The sequence below is a fragment of the Tyto alba genome, unplaced genomic scaffold, assembly GCF_018691265.1.
Source record: "Tyto alba isolate M040663 unplaced genomic scaffold, T.alba_DEE_v4.0 Super-Scaffold_1, whole genome shotgun sequence".
Taxonomy (NCBI): Eukaryota; Metazoa; Chordata; class Aves; order Strigiformes; family Tytonidae; genus Tyto; species Tyto alba.
In genome coordinates this window covers 16853092-16865932 of record NW_024881261.1, presented here as the reverse complement: position 1 = coordinate 16865932, position 12841 = coordinate 16853092, and the positions used below count along the sequence as shown (strand labels likewise).

The window sequence follows — 12841 nt, the reverse complement described above, 5'->3', positions numbered from 1 at the left end:
CTGCTCTGTTTGCTCACGTGTGATGCTTTGGGCAGCCACACTGTTTTTTTGGAAGCTGGGGAAGTGAGCCCCTGAAAGCGGTAGTGCTGCTCAACACTCAAGGCGATCCCAGGAATCTGTGATTCAGAGAAAAATGTTCTCAAGATGTGGCAAGGGACAGGGACTTGGCAGACTCAGCCCCTCTGAGGCAGGAGCAGTTGTCAGTGGAGAGGGCATACAGGGAAACTGGTGGCTACTACTGGAAGGGTGTACTTTGACACCGCCGTAAGCGCCGGGCGCAGAGCACACTGTGGGTGGTGAGGGGTTTGGATGTGTTTTCTCTGGGGTCATTCCCCTGCCAGAACCTCCTGCTGGGGGTAGCAGTATTTACCGTGCTCAGGACTTTGTGATTTCCAGGAAGTTTCAGAACTTGCTGACTTAACGTGGGTATCAAAGAGGGGGAACGGTTGTTCTGGAGGCTGTTTCTTTTCTTTCACCATCACATATTCTACATCCCCCTGGTCAAGGTGGCTGATGGGTCACAGGGAAGGGTGGGCTGTACTGGGTTGGTGATGTGACTCACACAATCTTATTAAAGCAGTGGCCCTGCTGTCTTTAACAGCAACAACAATAATTAAATAGTTATACGCAATAGCTGCCTGGGGCTGAACTGGGAACAAGCAACCAAAGCAGGTGAAGGTTAGTGCCCATTACCAGCCAGGATGCTGGAGACAGAAGGGCATGACTGTCTGTATAGGGATGAGGAAGGCTGGTATGATGGTGGATTTTAATGAATTACATGGCGATTTCTCAAAACCAAGGGTGAAAATCTCATAATTTGCAATGTATTACTTCTAGCATAGCACAAGGGCAATGTACAGTGGCCCCAATCTTGATAGAGAAAGAAACATTGCTATAAGAGTGATGAATTATTACACAAGTAATGCACACTTGTTCTGTCAACAAATAATATCTAGTAGCTCTTAAAAGAAGTGATTTCCCGAATTTAAAAATACTTGAACTGAACCAGTGTAGTATTTAAAATAGCCAAATAGGAATGCTAATCAGAAGCAGCCTATTATCTTCTTATTCTATTCCCCAAAAGCCTTCAACAGTTGGTAGTTACGCTAATTTGAAAAATACCATCCCTAAAAGATGCATATTTAGGAAAAAAAAAAAACAAACAAAAGAAAAAACCTGCAATTAATGCAAATTTAAAGTTCGTAAGTGCAGAAGATTGTCAAAAGAAGCATAAGAAAAAAATTATGGCCAGAGACTTAAGAACAGCAAAGAAGGATTTAAGGATATTAAACACAAAAGGAAGCCTAGCACACCATTGGTCCATTGCAAGTCAGCATATTAGGATTATCAATAATAACAAATCTGAAAGTGTGTCAGTGCTTGATGCTTCTTTTTTCAAACAAATGTCTTTACATCACATGATAGCCAAGCATATTCAAGCAATAGCTTAAGTGATCAGCTGGGCAGAGAAGCCATCTTGAACTCACTAGATATTTTCTGGGGAAACTTCAAGCTTTGTGGGTGACAGAAATAAATCTTCTCCTATTAAAATATAGCTTTGATGGGCTGGTAACAAATTAATATCAGAAGTAGTCTGGTAGGAGACTGATATAACTGATAACAGTTGTTCTGATTTAAAAATGTTTTTGATGTGTGAATCTGAAAGAAATTAGTACAAGTAGAGTAAAGGCTTCAAAGCCCAGTAAACATCATATAAATGTGAAAATAAATTGTCTAAAGGTCATTGCGTCAGTGATATCCTGCCACTTGGTGGCCATATTTGAGAATATTGAGTGTCTTGGTGTGACTGCTGAGATGTAAACCAGATTAATATTTTCTTGTAGAGAGACTATTTAACGAACAGGCATCAGGAAACTTTGGTGATGATGGCTTATAACAACAGGAAGAGGGGCTATGATGCGGGGATGGGAGGCGGTGCGAGTGACTTGCAGAGCAGCCAGGGAGGCTGAGCAGTGCACCCAGCACTGCCAGACGCCGTGGGAAGGTCTCTGACAGGGGAACCTGCTTTGTTCACAGGGGGAATGGGGGATTTGTTGGTGGGGCAGCCCAGGCCACAGGGGCTCCTGCCCGGAACCCCCTGGACATCACCCCTCTAGCAGTAAACCTGCGCTGCAGAGCCAATGTAAGCAGGGCCATGGGACTGCCCTGAGCACAAAGCCCCTCTGTGCTGCTGCCGGCTGCGCGGGCGGCTGCGGAAGGGAGAGAAGGGGCCGTGTGCTGCCTGCTCCTTTGTGTCCATCTCTTGCTGCTGCTGTTCGGCTTTTCCAGCCTCTAGCACCCGCCAGCTCTCCAGGATTGCCATGTGCTTTTCTTTTTTCCAGGAAAACAGGGCTCCTGGAATGTGCCTTGTGCAATTTCCCAGGGTCATATCCCAGTCACAACTCTGGAAGCTGTAAAAGGATAAGGTGTTTCACCCCAAGCAACGTTGTACATATGGATGCTATATAGCAGGGTGGTTGCCGTGGCTGAATTATGGCTGAATGCAACCTGGAGCTTTGCTGGGGGAAGGAGGGAACAGATCAATTCAAATGTATCCCATGAGGAGAGCATATGCATTGCATTGGTCTTTGCTATCAGCATAGCTTACAAGTGCATCATCCTATTTTTGCAAACTCCCTGCCTTCTGAACCAAGGAAATAGAGCTGGGAGAAGGTCCAGGAGCCACTCCTGCCCTGAAGTAGAATCAACTACAACAGTGCTGACAGATAGACTTAACTTGTCTGAAGACAGCTAATGTGTCTCCCTTGCTGTTCTCTTTCTAAACTAAACCACCCAATTCCTTCAATCTTTCCTCATAGGTCAAGTTTTTAGGCTTCTGATCTTCCTATTTGTTCTCTTCTGGAGTTTCTTCAAGTGGTCTACATCTTCCCCGAAAGGCAGCATCCAAAACTGGGCATAGAACTTCATAGGAGGCTTTACCAGTGTTAGATGGAGGGAAGGATCACTGCAAACTGCTATAGCTGCAAGAATGTTTTCTCTTGAAGTGCTGCTTAACCAGTTGCTCACCACACTGTCTTTGGACAATCGCTATTTTCTACATGTCATATTTCCTCTTGTCCTTACTCAAGTAAATTGGATGTTTTCCATGGGCTCTCCCCTATTTATCAAAATTGTTTAGAATTCCAGTCCTATGTATCAGTGTGCTTTTGCTTCCAACTTGGTATTATCACAGATATAGGCATACTCTTTACTCCATCTTCCAGCTCACTAGCACATATGTGTGTGCACGTGGCACAGACTAGTTCAAGCACCCTGCCTAGATGCATAGGAGTGTGCTGGGATTTGCGAAATGTAGGGCTGTGTGATTTCAGAGTATCAAATATCTCTGAAATACAGCATCCAAAAAAACAATTCCATTGTTTGGACTAAGTTTCACTGATATTTTACTGCTTGTACTTCAGCACTTAAGTATTTACTCTGGAAAAACATAATCCAGTAAATGTGTATTTATAATTGTATATAGCACCACAGGGAGGGCCAGAGATCACACCAGTATTTAGGCCACAATCTTTGCCATATGAATAATTAAAACTTGGAGCAGAGCCTCCCACACTGTTTCAAATAACAGCTGTAAAAAGTGATGTAAAATCCTGATCTGAAGCTTCAATTCTAATTTCACCATGTTCAGTGTCTTGCCCCGATATTTTGAAATAAAACCTCTTAAACCAAAGCAATCTGCTTACTGTATATGCGCTTGTATGTATATTCTAAGACAAAACTGAGCCTCTCACCAGCCTAAGAAAAGACTTTTCCAATATGTTGGCCTGAAACAGGTGGTTTGTATTACTTTGCAGCAAAGTCTTCCTAGGTAACTTGTACAAGAGAATGTTTGAATGAAAAAGGCAGATGAAGAATGAGTCAGAAGTCAGATGGGGACAGAGAAGATTTCAGAAAAGGGTTGACAAATGAAGTAGTGTGGCTCTTGAGTGTTTATGGACTCAGATGTTTGGTTGTGGTGAGTCTGAAGACAGGCGTGCCTTTTAGGTAGTGTGCTTCAAAAACTGATATGAATTCAGCAACCTCACTGAGTGTGCAATTCAACATGATAAACTTCATGACTATCAAAATCTCATTTTCCCTCAGCAGGAGGATAATGTGCATCCCCTCTATCCACCTTGAAGAACTGCTCCCATCCCTTTTCCCTGCCATCACTGTTGGCAGAACTTCACAGGCATTAATTCCTGCAGCTAATTAATATGCACAGACTGCATTGCCAGGGCCCCTGTCTACTGGGCTCTGCTGACCTGGGTGATATTTGTCTGCAAGCATCTGCCCTGATGAATGCTCCTTCTGCCCAAGCTGCCCACCCCATGCCGTGGAGCTGGTCACAGGTGCTGGATGCATTCAGACTGCTGAGGGATTCAGGCACCCTTCAACCACGGGCTCCTGTGCTCTTTCAGCTGGCAGTCAGGCAGGCAAATTGTTGCTTCTTGCTTTAAAAATATAGTGGCATCTGACTCATTTCAATCCATACTGTTCCAAATTTCCCAGTCTTTGAGTATGCCTGTGTCCCTCTGTGATGGGTCATAATTCAGTGGTTTCTCAGCACTGCGCTGTGTTTCACTGATACGTTTATGTTCAGGAGCTCTGCAGATTATATTCCATTTGCTGGGCTACGTGATTGCACGAGCATCCAGCAGCTCTCCCCCAAAGACTGGACGTGTGCTTAGGAAACCAGTTATTGGAGAGACTCCCAACAGACAGCAGCAGCAACGTGGGTGATCAGCAGCAGAGGTAGCTGCCAGCTGACAGACAGGATTCATAAGATGCCGTCTTATTCTCTGTCGTCACTCCAAGCCTTGTGGGTAGCAGGGAATGTGTCTTGGAACTCCCTTTGCTTACAGCATGTTAGCAGGGCTAATTTAATTAAATGTGATCAAAAGTAGGTTTGTTGGGATTGAATAGGAGAGGTGCTGGGTTGACTCAGTATCATCCATGATGGTAGATGATCATGTGTCTAAGGTAGTACAGGTCTCCACCTCATTTCATTTAGGCTGGGACAGTATCGTATCCTGGTGGAACAGGTATATTACCACGCAAGGATGATCTTATTGCAGCTCTGGTCAGAATGCCTAAGAAAAATAAAAGCAGATTATTCTGTTTGCAGAGAAGAGCTGCTGGACTGTTTGGGTAGATGGAGAAGGTTGAAAAGACAAAAATCCAGGAAGGGTCATTGCTTTAAAGTTGGTTAAGAGAATAAATTCCAGGAGGATTGAGAGTTGCAGAAGTTTTGAGTGAAGGTGGATCAAAGACAGGAAATGACTGGCAATAAATAAATTAAGGCTGAAAATGAGAATGTTTCTGACCATACAGGGGTCTGCTGAGAGCATAAAGGTGATGTGGGAACTGTCTCTGTCAGTGTGGCACTTGTGCAGTGGAAGAGTGATGGCCTTGCATTACAGCCTCTTGCGATCCCTTCTGTAACCAACTGAGCATGAGCATCCAAAGGAAAAAGCAAACATCAACTTTAGCTATTGTGCTAAGCCAGAGCTTACAACAGTATTTGTATTTATTAGAGATGATGAGTCACAGTGAGTTTATCTGAACTGGGCATGGCTTTGGATTATGCATAGCATCTCTCCTTTTCTGCCTGACAATCTTAATTTCAGTCCTTCAGCCAGCCACAGCCTCTCCTTAATGCATCTCCAACAACAGCTGGTTGCCTGATTCCTTTTAACATTTGTTGCTAAGTCTTGTTTGATGAGAAGAGAGTTGGGACGTGGGCAGCCTTGTCTGTGAGTGATGTCTCCTGGCGTGCAGAGCTGTCAGTGACTTAGTGTGATGTCAGCTAGAGAAGCAGTTTCCTATTTGTCTTGAGGCTCAGGAAGACACTGGGGACGACCCTGCTTCCTTGCCTTCACAAGAGCTGTCTCCAACACTGATGTGGTCCTTCCTGGGTTATTCACCAAGAGCAACAGGGTTTCTGCAGCAAAACTGCTGTTAGCTAGAGAGACTTCCAACATCATTCTCAGCTGATAGCTAACTCAGAAACAGAAAGAATATTAGATCTGTTTATGTTCTGAGACCTGCACCCATCACTGGATAGAACCAGTGGTAGCCCCTACAAAAAAAAAAAACAAAAACAAAAACAAAAACAAAAACCACAACAACAAAAAAACAACCAACCAAAAAAAAAAAATCAAAACAACACACACAAAAAAAAACAAAACAAAACAAAACAAAAAGCAAGCAAACAAACAAAGAGAACAAAATTAGAAACAGAGATTGCCTGAGTGGCGGGGCTGTGCTCCAACATCTGGACAGTGCTTAATGCCTCTGCACCTCTGCAGATGGGCAGGACTCCAGGCTTCAGGAGGCTCTGAGGTTTGGGGTGGAGGAAGAAGAAAATCAGTGTCATTTTGATGCCTACTTATGGCCTTATGTGATGTTTTCATTAACACTAGTGGGCAGTATGAGAGAAACAGCACAGATCTGTCTCCATTTTGGGTTCTGGCTGGGCACCAAGGCAGAGGATCATGCCTGCTTAATCTTTAGCTGAGGAAAAGTGCTAGTGGAAGAAAAGTTCTGGGGCCTGGCAATCAGAGGTGCTAGAGGGACAAGTACTGCCCCAATTGGTGAGTGTTTTCATGGCATTCAGCGACATGAGTGTGAGTTGCAAAGGAGCTGAAGGAGTCTAGGGAATAATTCTTTAGTCACTGCAGAACCTGTGATTATGCCTAGAGCTGATGGGGGTAACAAAGTGTGCAGGAAAGGGAACTTGTTCAAATACTTCACCTTTCTGAGCAGATGGCAGGTGCATTTTGGTTTTATTACATTGAATTCTTTATCTGGATTTGCAATGTTGTAGTTTGGTTTTGTTTTTATTTTAAATAATCAGCTATTCAAATCTGTACATTTTGAGTGCTATTTAGAAGGTTATTGCTTTGCTAGGCTACATTCTGTATTATGTTTATCATTTGGTACCTTTTCTTGTATGAAACATTTCAAAAAAATACTGCTTGGTAGCATTAGAGTTCACACAGATGGATGCTCTGGTATGGGATACAGCAATGAAATCACTTATCTACAACATCCAGAGTCCTGAAAAGTGCTCATGATACTGAGCTAAAAGTCATGTTCAGGGTTAAGGAAATAATGTGCCTTGGAAAAAATTACTAATCTAAGGTTTCAGGTGGGATGCAGACAATTATCATTATGCCTCTGCTTACAGACAAGGAATTTCTACAGCTGTTTATTGGGATAGCCCATTACAGTGAGAAAATTGTTCCTGCTTTGCTGATAATGCTGCTACTTTGAGTGTGGCTGCTGAAAAGATACAGCAGACAGAAAATACCGATCACAACAGGAAGTTTGAAAATCTTAGAAATGGTGCAAAGTCACCCATCCTTCATTCCTATGACAGTAAACGCCCAGTAAAGCCTTTAGTGGCTGCCTCTAGGCGAGATCTCCGAGTAAGGGTGTCAACAATTACATGGATGTTCTGTGCAACTGTCAGCAGCAGTTTCAGTGTTTAAGCATGCTAGCTTCATATCTATACTGTGCAGCTAATTTTACATTATAGCATCTGTTTTTATTAATTCCTTCAGTTTTAAAATAATTTTTGTTCAACAGACATGCTCAGTGCTATCATAACCTGATCCAACTACGCCCTCCTATAAGAAAAGTCTCCCAGCTGTCATGATTTGCTGTTTCTAATCACTTCAAGCCATGAGTTCTGAGGCCTTTTTGAATAAAGCTGTATAAAATGCATTCTTACCTCCTACTGTCTGGTATGTGCACTAGACTATTTTTTTAAGCTGCATTCTTGGCGATATTGGCAAGCATGCTGTGCCTCTAACAGGCACTCACAATTTGCGAGCATAAGCTTGCAAATTTCGCAGTTAGCTTCAGCAGATTTACACGAGCATGATGAGAGGGAGCACAGAGCTCCAGGTCAGAATTAGGTTTCCAATGGACCTGACTGCGGGGAAATCTTCAAAGCAAGTTCTCTTGGCACTTCTAGGTTCCATTTTCTCTAGGTATGTGGGAAGACATTATTTGTCTACAGTTAGAGATTGTCAGAGGTGCATTGCTGCTTTTCACTTGGACTAACTTCTGAAAATAACTCTACGATTTGGGGTCATTTGTAAGGTCGAGTAACACTTTGTATAGTTCTGGTGCCTGTGACCACTTTTCACGTGAAACCAGAGTGGATAGAAGATGACCCTGTTCAAAACTTGAATGCTTTTCATATTTACATGCGTGACGTGGTGTGGCAGGATGGATTTGGAGCATTGACCCAATATCACCTGAGGGCTGGAGAAAGGCCTCTGGAACTCCAGTTCTGGCATGCAGATGCAAAGCAGGTTCAGTCACCTTCTTGGAGCGTGAAGATGGTTGATGTGGTTACCTGTACAGAGGTATTGTCACCCTGGATATCTATAATGTATTTCTAAACATCTCCTAGAGTATTAGTGTATAATGAGAAGAAAAATTAGTATTGTGTGAGCAGTCAGACAATCAGTGCTTTTGAGTATGGAGCATCAATGTGGGTAGAAATGGCTTTTATGTTGTAGTGGGAGAAGGTATGTCCCCTAGAGTGCTGAAGGTATTTCTTAGTTGTAAGTGTTGAATTTACAGCTAGATTATAAATCTGGAAATAGTTTTGCTGATACGCTTTCTAGAGCTTCATGTCGTAAGACTGTATTTTATTAAACAATATCAAAACTGGCTGAGCCAAAGTTGTGAAGTGAGATTTCCACCATGGGATATATGTAGGAGAATTTGAAGAAGGAAAATGCAAAAGATGGCATCATGCTAGCTACTAATAAATGCAGGTATTTTTATATTGGTTCTGAAAGCTGAAATGCCATACTGGTTGTGAATCATTTCCATCAGCCACAAGTGGCTTTTTTTACAGGATTCTACTGCTGACCATATATTTTAAGCCACAAAAATCTTTTGGTCATACCAAATGTATCAGTAACAGTTAAGGACTGGTAAAAGCTTTGCAAAGTGTGTGATTTTTAACCATATTATGCCTATTCTGGAGATACAGGCTATTCATAATTTATTGGTCTTGTGAGAAGTGGCATCAAAAATCTCCACAGAGTTCTTAAATACCCTGTGGAGTACAGAACATATTCTCTTTGTAGGGTTGCCAAGGTGCAGGACAACATTGCTTGAACTGACTGCCACATACTGAAATGTTAGACTTCCTAAATACATTACAAGTGATGAGGATGTTGTAAATTGTTATAAACATTGCAAAAAACTGAAGCACAAAGTATACTAGGACAAAATGTCACAGGGGTCAAAGCTTTGGGTTCCACAACGTTACATTGTTTATATATTAGTAGTCTGTCCTTCCAGTTTCTTAGGGATTATTAAACCAGATGCAGAGCTATAGAAGAAGTTGCTATTTGCCCCATACAGGTGCTTTTGCTATACATTTGCTCAGTCACCTGCAAGTATCTCAAGGACAGGCTAACCATAAACTGCATCTTGAAGTCCCTCCTTCACCACTACCTGGCACAGGACAGCCCATGCAGAAGTGGCACGGCCCATGAGAGCCGATCTGCAGGACACCAGGGCTGAGCTCTGCCTCTAAGAAATCCCACACAAGGACATGGACCAGGAGATGGGACCAGGGATGGGAAAAGGCAGATGCTTCATAGTGGAACGCGACTGCAGGAGGATGCCTGAAGACCTTTATGGTGTGGGGTAAAATGGGCTACTGGGATACTAACATGCTTCTTCTGTTCTAGTCACAGGTACCAAACCAAAGATGTCCTGGACAAGAAAGATTCTACTTATCCTGGGATTCCTCTCTACTTTGGCTGTAATTGCTTTAATTGCTGTAGCAGTGACCCAAAACAAGCCACTTCCGAAGAATATTAAGGTATTACAAGCTGGGAATCTTACAGGAAAACAAGCCAAGCTGGAGGGTTAGGTGTACATAGTGTTCCAGGACATGTTGCTGCCCTTGATGGATCTGGCTAACCTCTCTTCCTAGCTCCATGCATCTCATCTCCATGATAAAAAAAAAGATAGAGGTTCACAGGGGATCATCTCCTAAGTAATCAGTCCCAATTTTGCTGCTTCTCTGCTCTTGTATCCTTTGATGGAAACTTTGCAGTGAAGCACTACAGAGAAGAGGAATGATACGGCATGTTCCCACAGCTGCCAGATAGGCTATTCATTTCTGGTTTCTCCACATGTGGGGACCAGTGCACACTGTGTCTGGTTTGGTGCCTCAGATGCAATGACAGCTCTGTTTTGCCCACAGTATGGGATTGTGCTGGATGCGGGGTCGTCCCACACTAACCTGTATGTGTACGAGTGGCCAGCAGAGAAGGAGAATGACACTGGGGTGGTGCAGCAGGTGGAGGTGTGTAAAGTCGAAGGTAAGAGGAGAAAATGGAGCTGTGGAAGGGGCACGGGCTGAAGAAGAGATAATGCAACCCAAGGGTGGGGGAGGAGAAAGCTGAAGGAAGAGGCCAGTACTAAAAAGTGTTACATCTCTGAACAAATGTATGTCCCACTGCTTCCCACGGGGAGCTGTATACGCCTGACCTTCCTGGGAGGAAAGCTGGATCCACTTTTTCCCTTGTTTTTAGAATGATTGGAAGTCATTTTTGGAAAGAACTACACCAAAGAATGTACTTTAATATGTCTGCATGCACCCTTGCTGATGCACCAATGAGCATCAGGCAGTGAGAGGGGAGGGCATGGTTTGCTCTTTTTCAAGGCTTTTGTGCAAGCTAGGCACTGAGTTCACAGGCCAAGGTTGCTCACCTTATGCATGTCATAGTTTGTTTTTTATTCTGTTTAATTGCTGTGTAGATATTGTATGGTTTAGGAAGTTGTAAATGAAGTCCAAGGATGCATATAACAAGGAACAGAGTAGACCATCATGGATTGCTGCACTCTTGGGGGAAGAGACGTGTTGTCAGAGCCTCCCTGGGGTCTTTTCAGGCCTATCTGCAGTGCAGGGGCGAGCCACACTGTTACCAAGCTGCTGCAATAGCCATTCGGTGCTGCATCATGCCGCACCATGAGCAGCACGCTGAGCATACGGCAACCTGGAGCAAACACAGAACAGGTTTCACTGCTGCCTATGCAGGCACTGACCCTGGGGCAGTCCATGTACCAGGGGACACATGGCAAGGAGGGACAATTAACTTTTCTTTGGGTTAGCATGAAGGGAAGTAGCTGCAAAACACTCAGTACTGTAGTGTGAGTGTACAATACACAAACAAATGACAGCATCTTCCCCCAGAGAACCCAGCCTAGTGAAGGGTCAGGATTTTCAGGCACAGATCCAGGGTACACCCAGGCAGAAGCAGAGATGAATCTACACGTCCAGGACATACAAAGCAAATGATCTGTCTCACTGCAGCCCTCATCACCAGTTCATAGCATGGTTCGTGCAGAGCAGGTGGCAGATGCTGGCTGCTGTGGCCATCCCGTTGTGCATTGGGCTGAGTTGGTGCTGTAGGATTTGTAAAACACCTTAGAAATGGGGTGGTTGAACCTGATGTTGCTGCCTGTGATACTGATACAGTCTAACATGACTGCTCATGACAGCACTCCGGGGTTACCTTTGGAGTTTGAGCAATGAAGCGTCCTTATTTCTTGCAGGCCCTGGGATCTCAGGTTACTCCCATGCCACAGAGAAGGCAGGTCCCTCTCTGGTACAGTGCCTACGACAAGCAGAAGAGGTGATTCCTTCAAAGCAGCACCAAGAGACACCCGTCTACCTCGGAGCAACTGCCGGCATGCGGCTTCTCAGGTACAGCAGGGCTTGTCCCCTTCTCCTGCAGCACTGTGCCTGGGACTGACATGGACACTCAGAGGGGGCCTCTTGGGCAAAGTCTTTGGAAATGCTGCCAGCTCACACTTTTCCTAGATACCTTCTTCTGCTGCTGGCTTCTTTGAGCCCCAAGTCTCCCTGGGCTCTTCCCCTGCTTGCCCAGCAGGTCCATTTTCACTCACTCCAACCTTCCAGCATTACCAGCACCCACATGCAGCACAGAGACACCAGGAGGGTAGCAGTGCCCAAGCTGATGCTCAGGGGACGCTCAGACATCCCCCACAGTCTGGTATTAGGCCTGACCAAGGATTTTTGAGCCCAATAATGTTGCAACTCCCCACGTACCTTGACTCAGCCTGAGATCATCAGAGCTAAGGTAACTTTATAATAATATCCTACTTTAATTCCAATTTGTGATTTTCATGGGGTACCCCAGACCTCTTGCCTGGATGGGACAGGGAGCTGATCTTATGTATGTATTGCCTGGGAAATCTGGGTATACCAGCGAGCATGATGGATTTCTTCTGTAATGGTGATGGTGAAGAGTGAGAGGAATCTCCATGGTGCAGTGCCTACCAGGGCACATGCTCCAGGAGAGCAAGAGAGCTCTGGTCTCTGCTCCAGGTACCACTCCCAGCTGCGGGGTCTATACGTGTCAGAGCTGATGGCAGCTGTGCTGCCAAGGTGTGATAGAGGGGGATGTGGCCAGTTAGAGCTGGATGTACCCATACAAATGACTCTTCTGCTATAATTAATGCTTGGTGGGGACTTGCAGCCTGCTTACTCAGAATAAGGCCCATAGTCTGCAGAGAGCTGTCAGCCAGAATCACTCCATCCTTTCTTCCATTCATCCAGCTTGGAGAATAAAAGTGCAGCTGACAAAGTCTTGTCCTCAGTAGAGAAGACACTCCGCTCAGCCCCCTTCAACTTCCAGGGTGCCAGAATCATCAGTGGTCAGGAAGAAGGAGCCTATGGATGGATCACCATTAACTACCTGCTGGGCAATTTCAAGCAGGTACTGTATGAACAGCAAGTCCACATTTGAATCATCAACTTGCAGCACTT

The 12841-nt window shown here is 44.5% G+C and overlaps 1 protein-coding gene across 3 annotated transcripts in view; it reads left to right on the top strand.

Annotated features, from left to right (window-relative positions):
• The window catches only part of ENTPD1 (ectonucleoside triphosphate diphosphohydrolase 1), a 60243-nt gene that overhangs the window by 39441 nt on the left and 7961 nt on the right, over positions 1 to 12841 (top strand). For 2 of the 3 annotated variants that reach the window (XM_032994845.2, XM_032994836.2), the window contains exons 3-6: positions 9729 to 9862; positions 10250 to 10367; positions 11605 to 11755; positions 12632 to 12791. In XM_032994845.2, the coding sequence (XP_032850736.1) occupies positions 9729 to 9862; positions 10250 to 10367; positions 11605 to 11755; positions 12632 to 12791 (563 nt within the window). Of the gene's footprint in view, positions 1 to 9728; positions 9863 to 10249; positions 10368 to 11604; positions 11756 to 12631; positions 12792 to 12841 lie in introns of those variants that run through there. The other variant, XM_032994848.2, reaches the window with a different exon arrangement.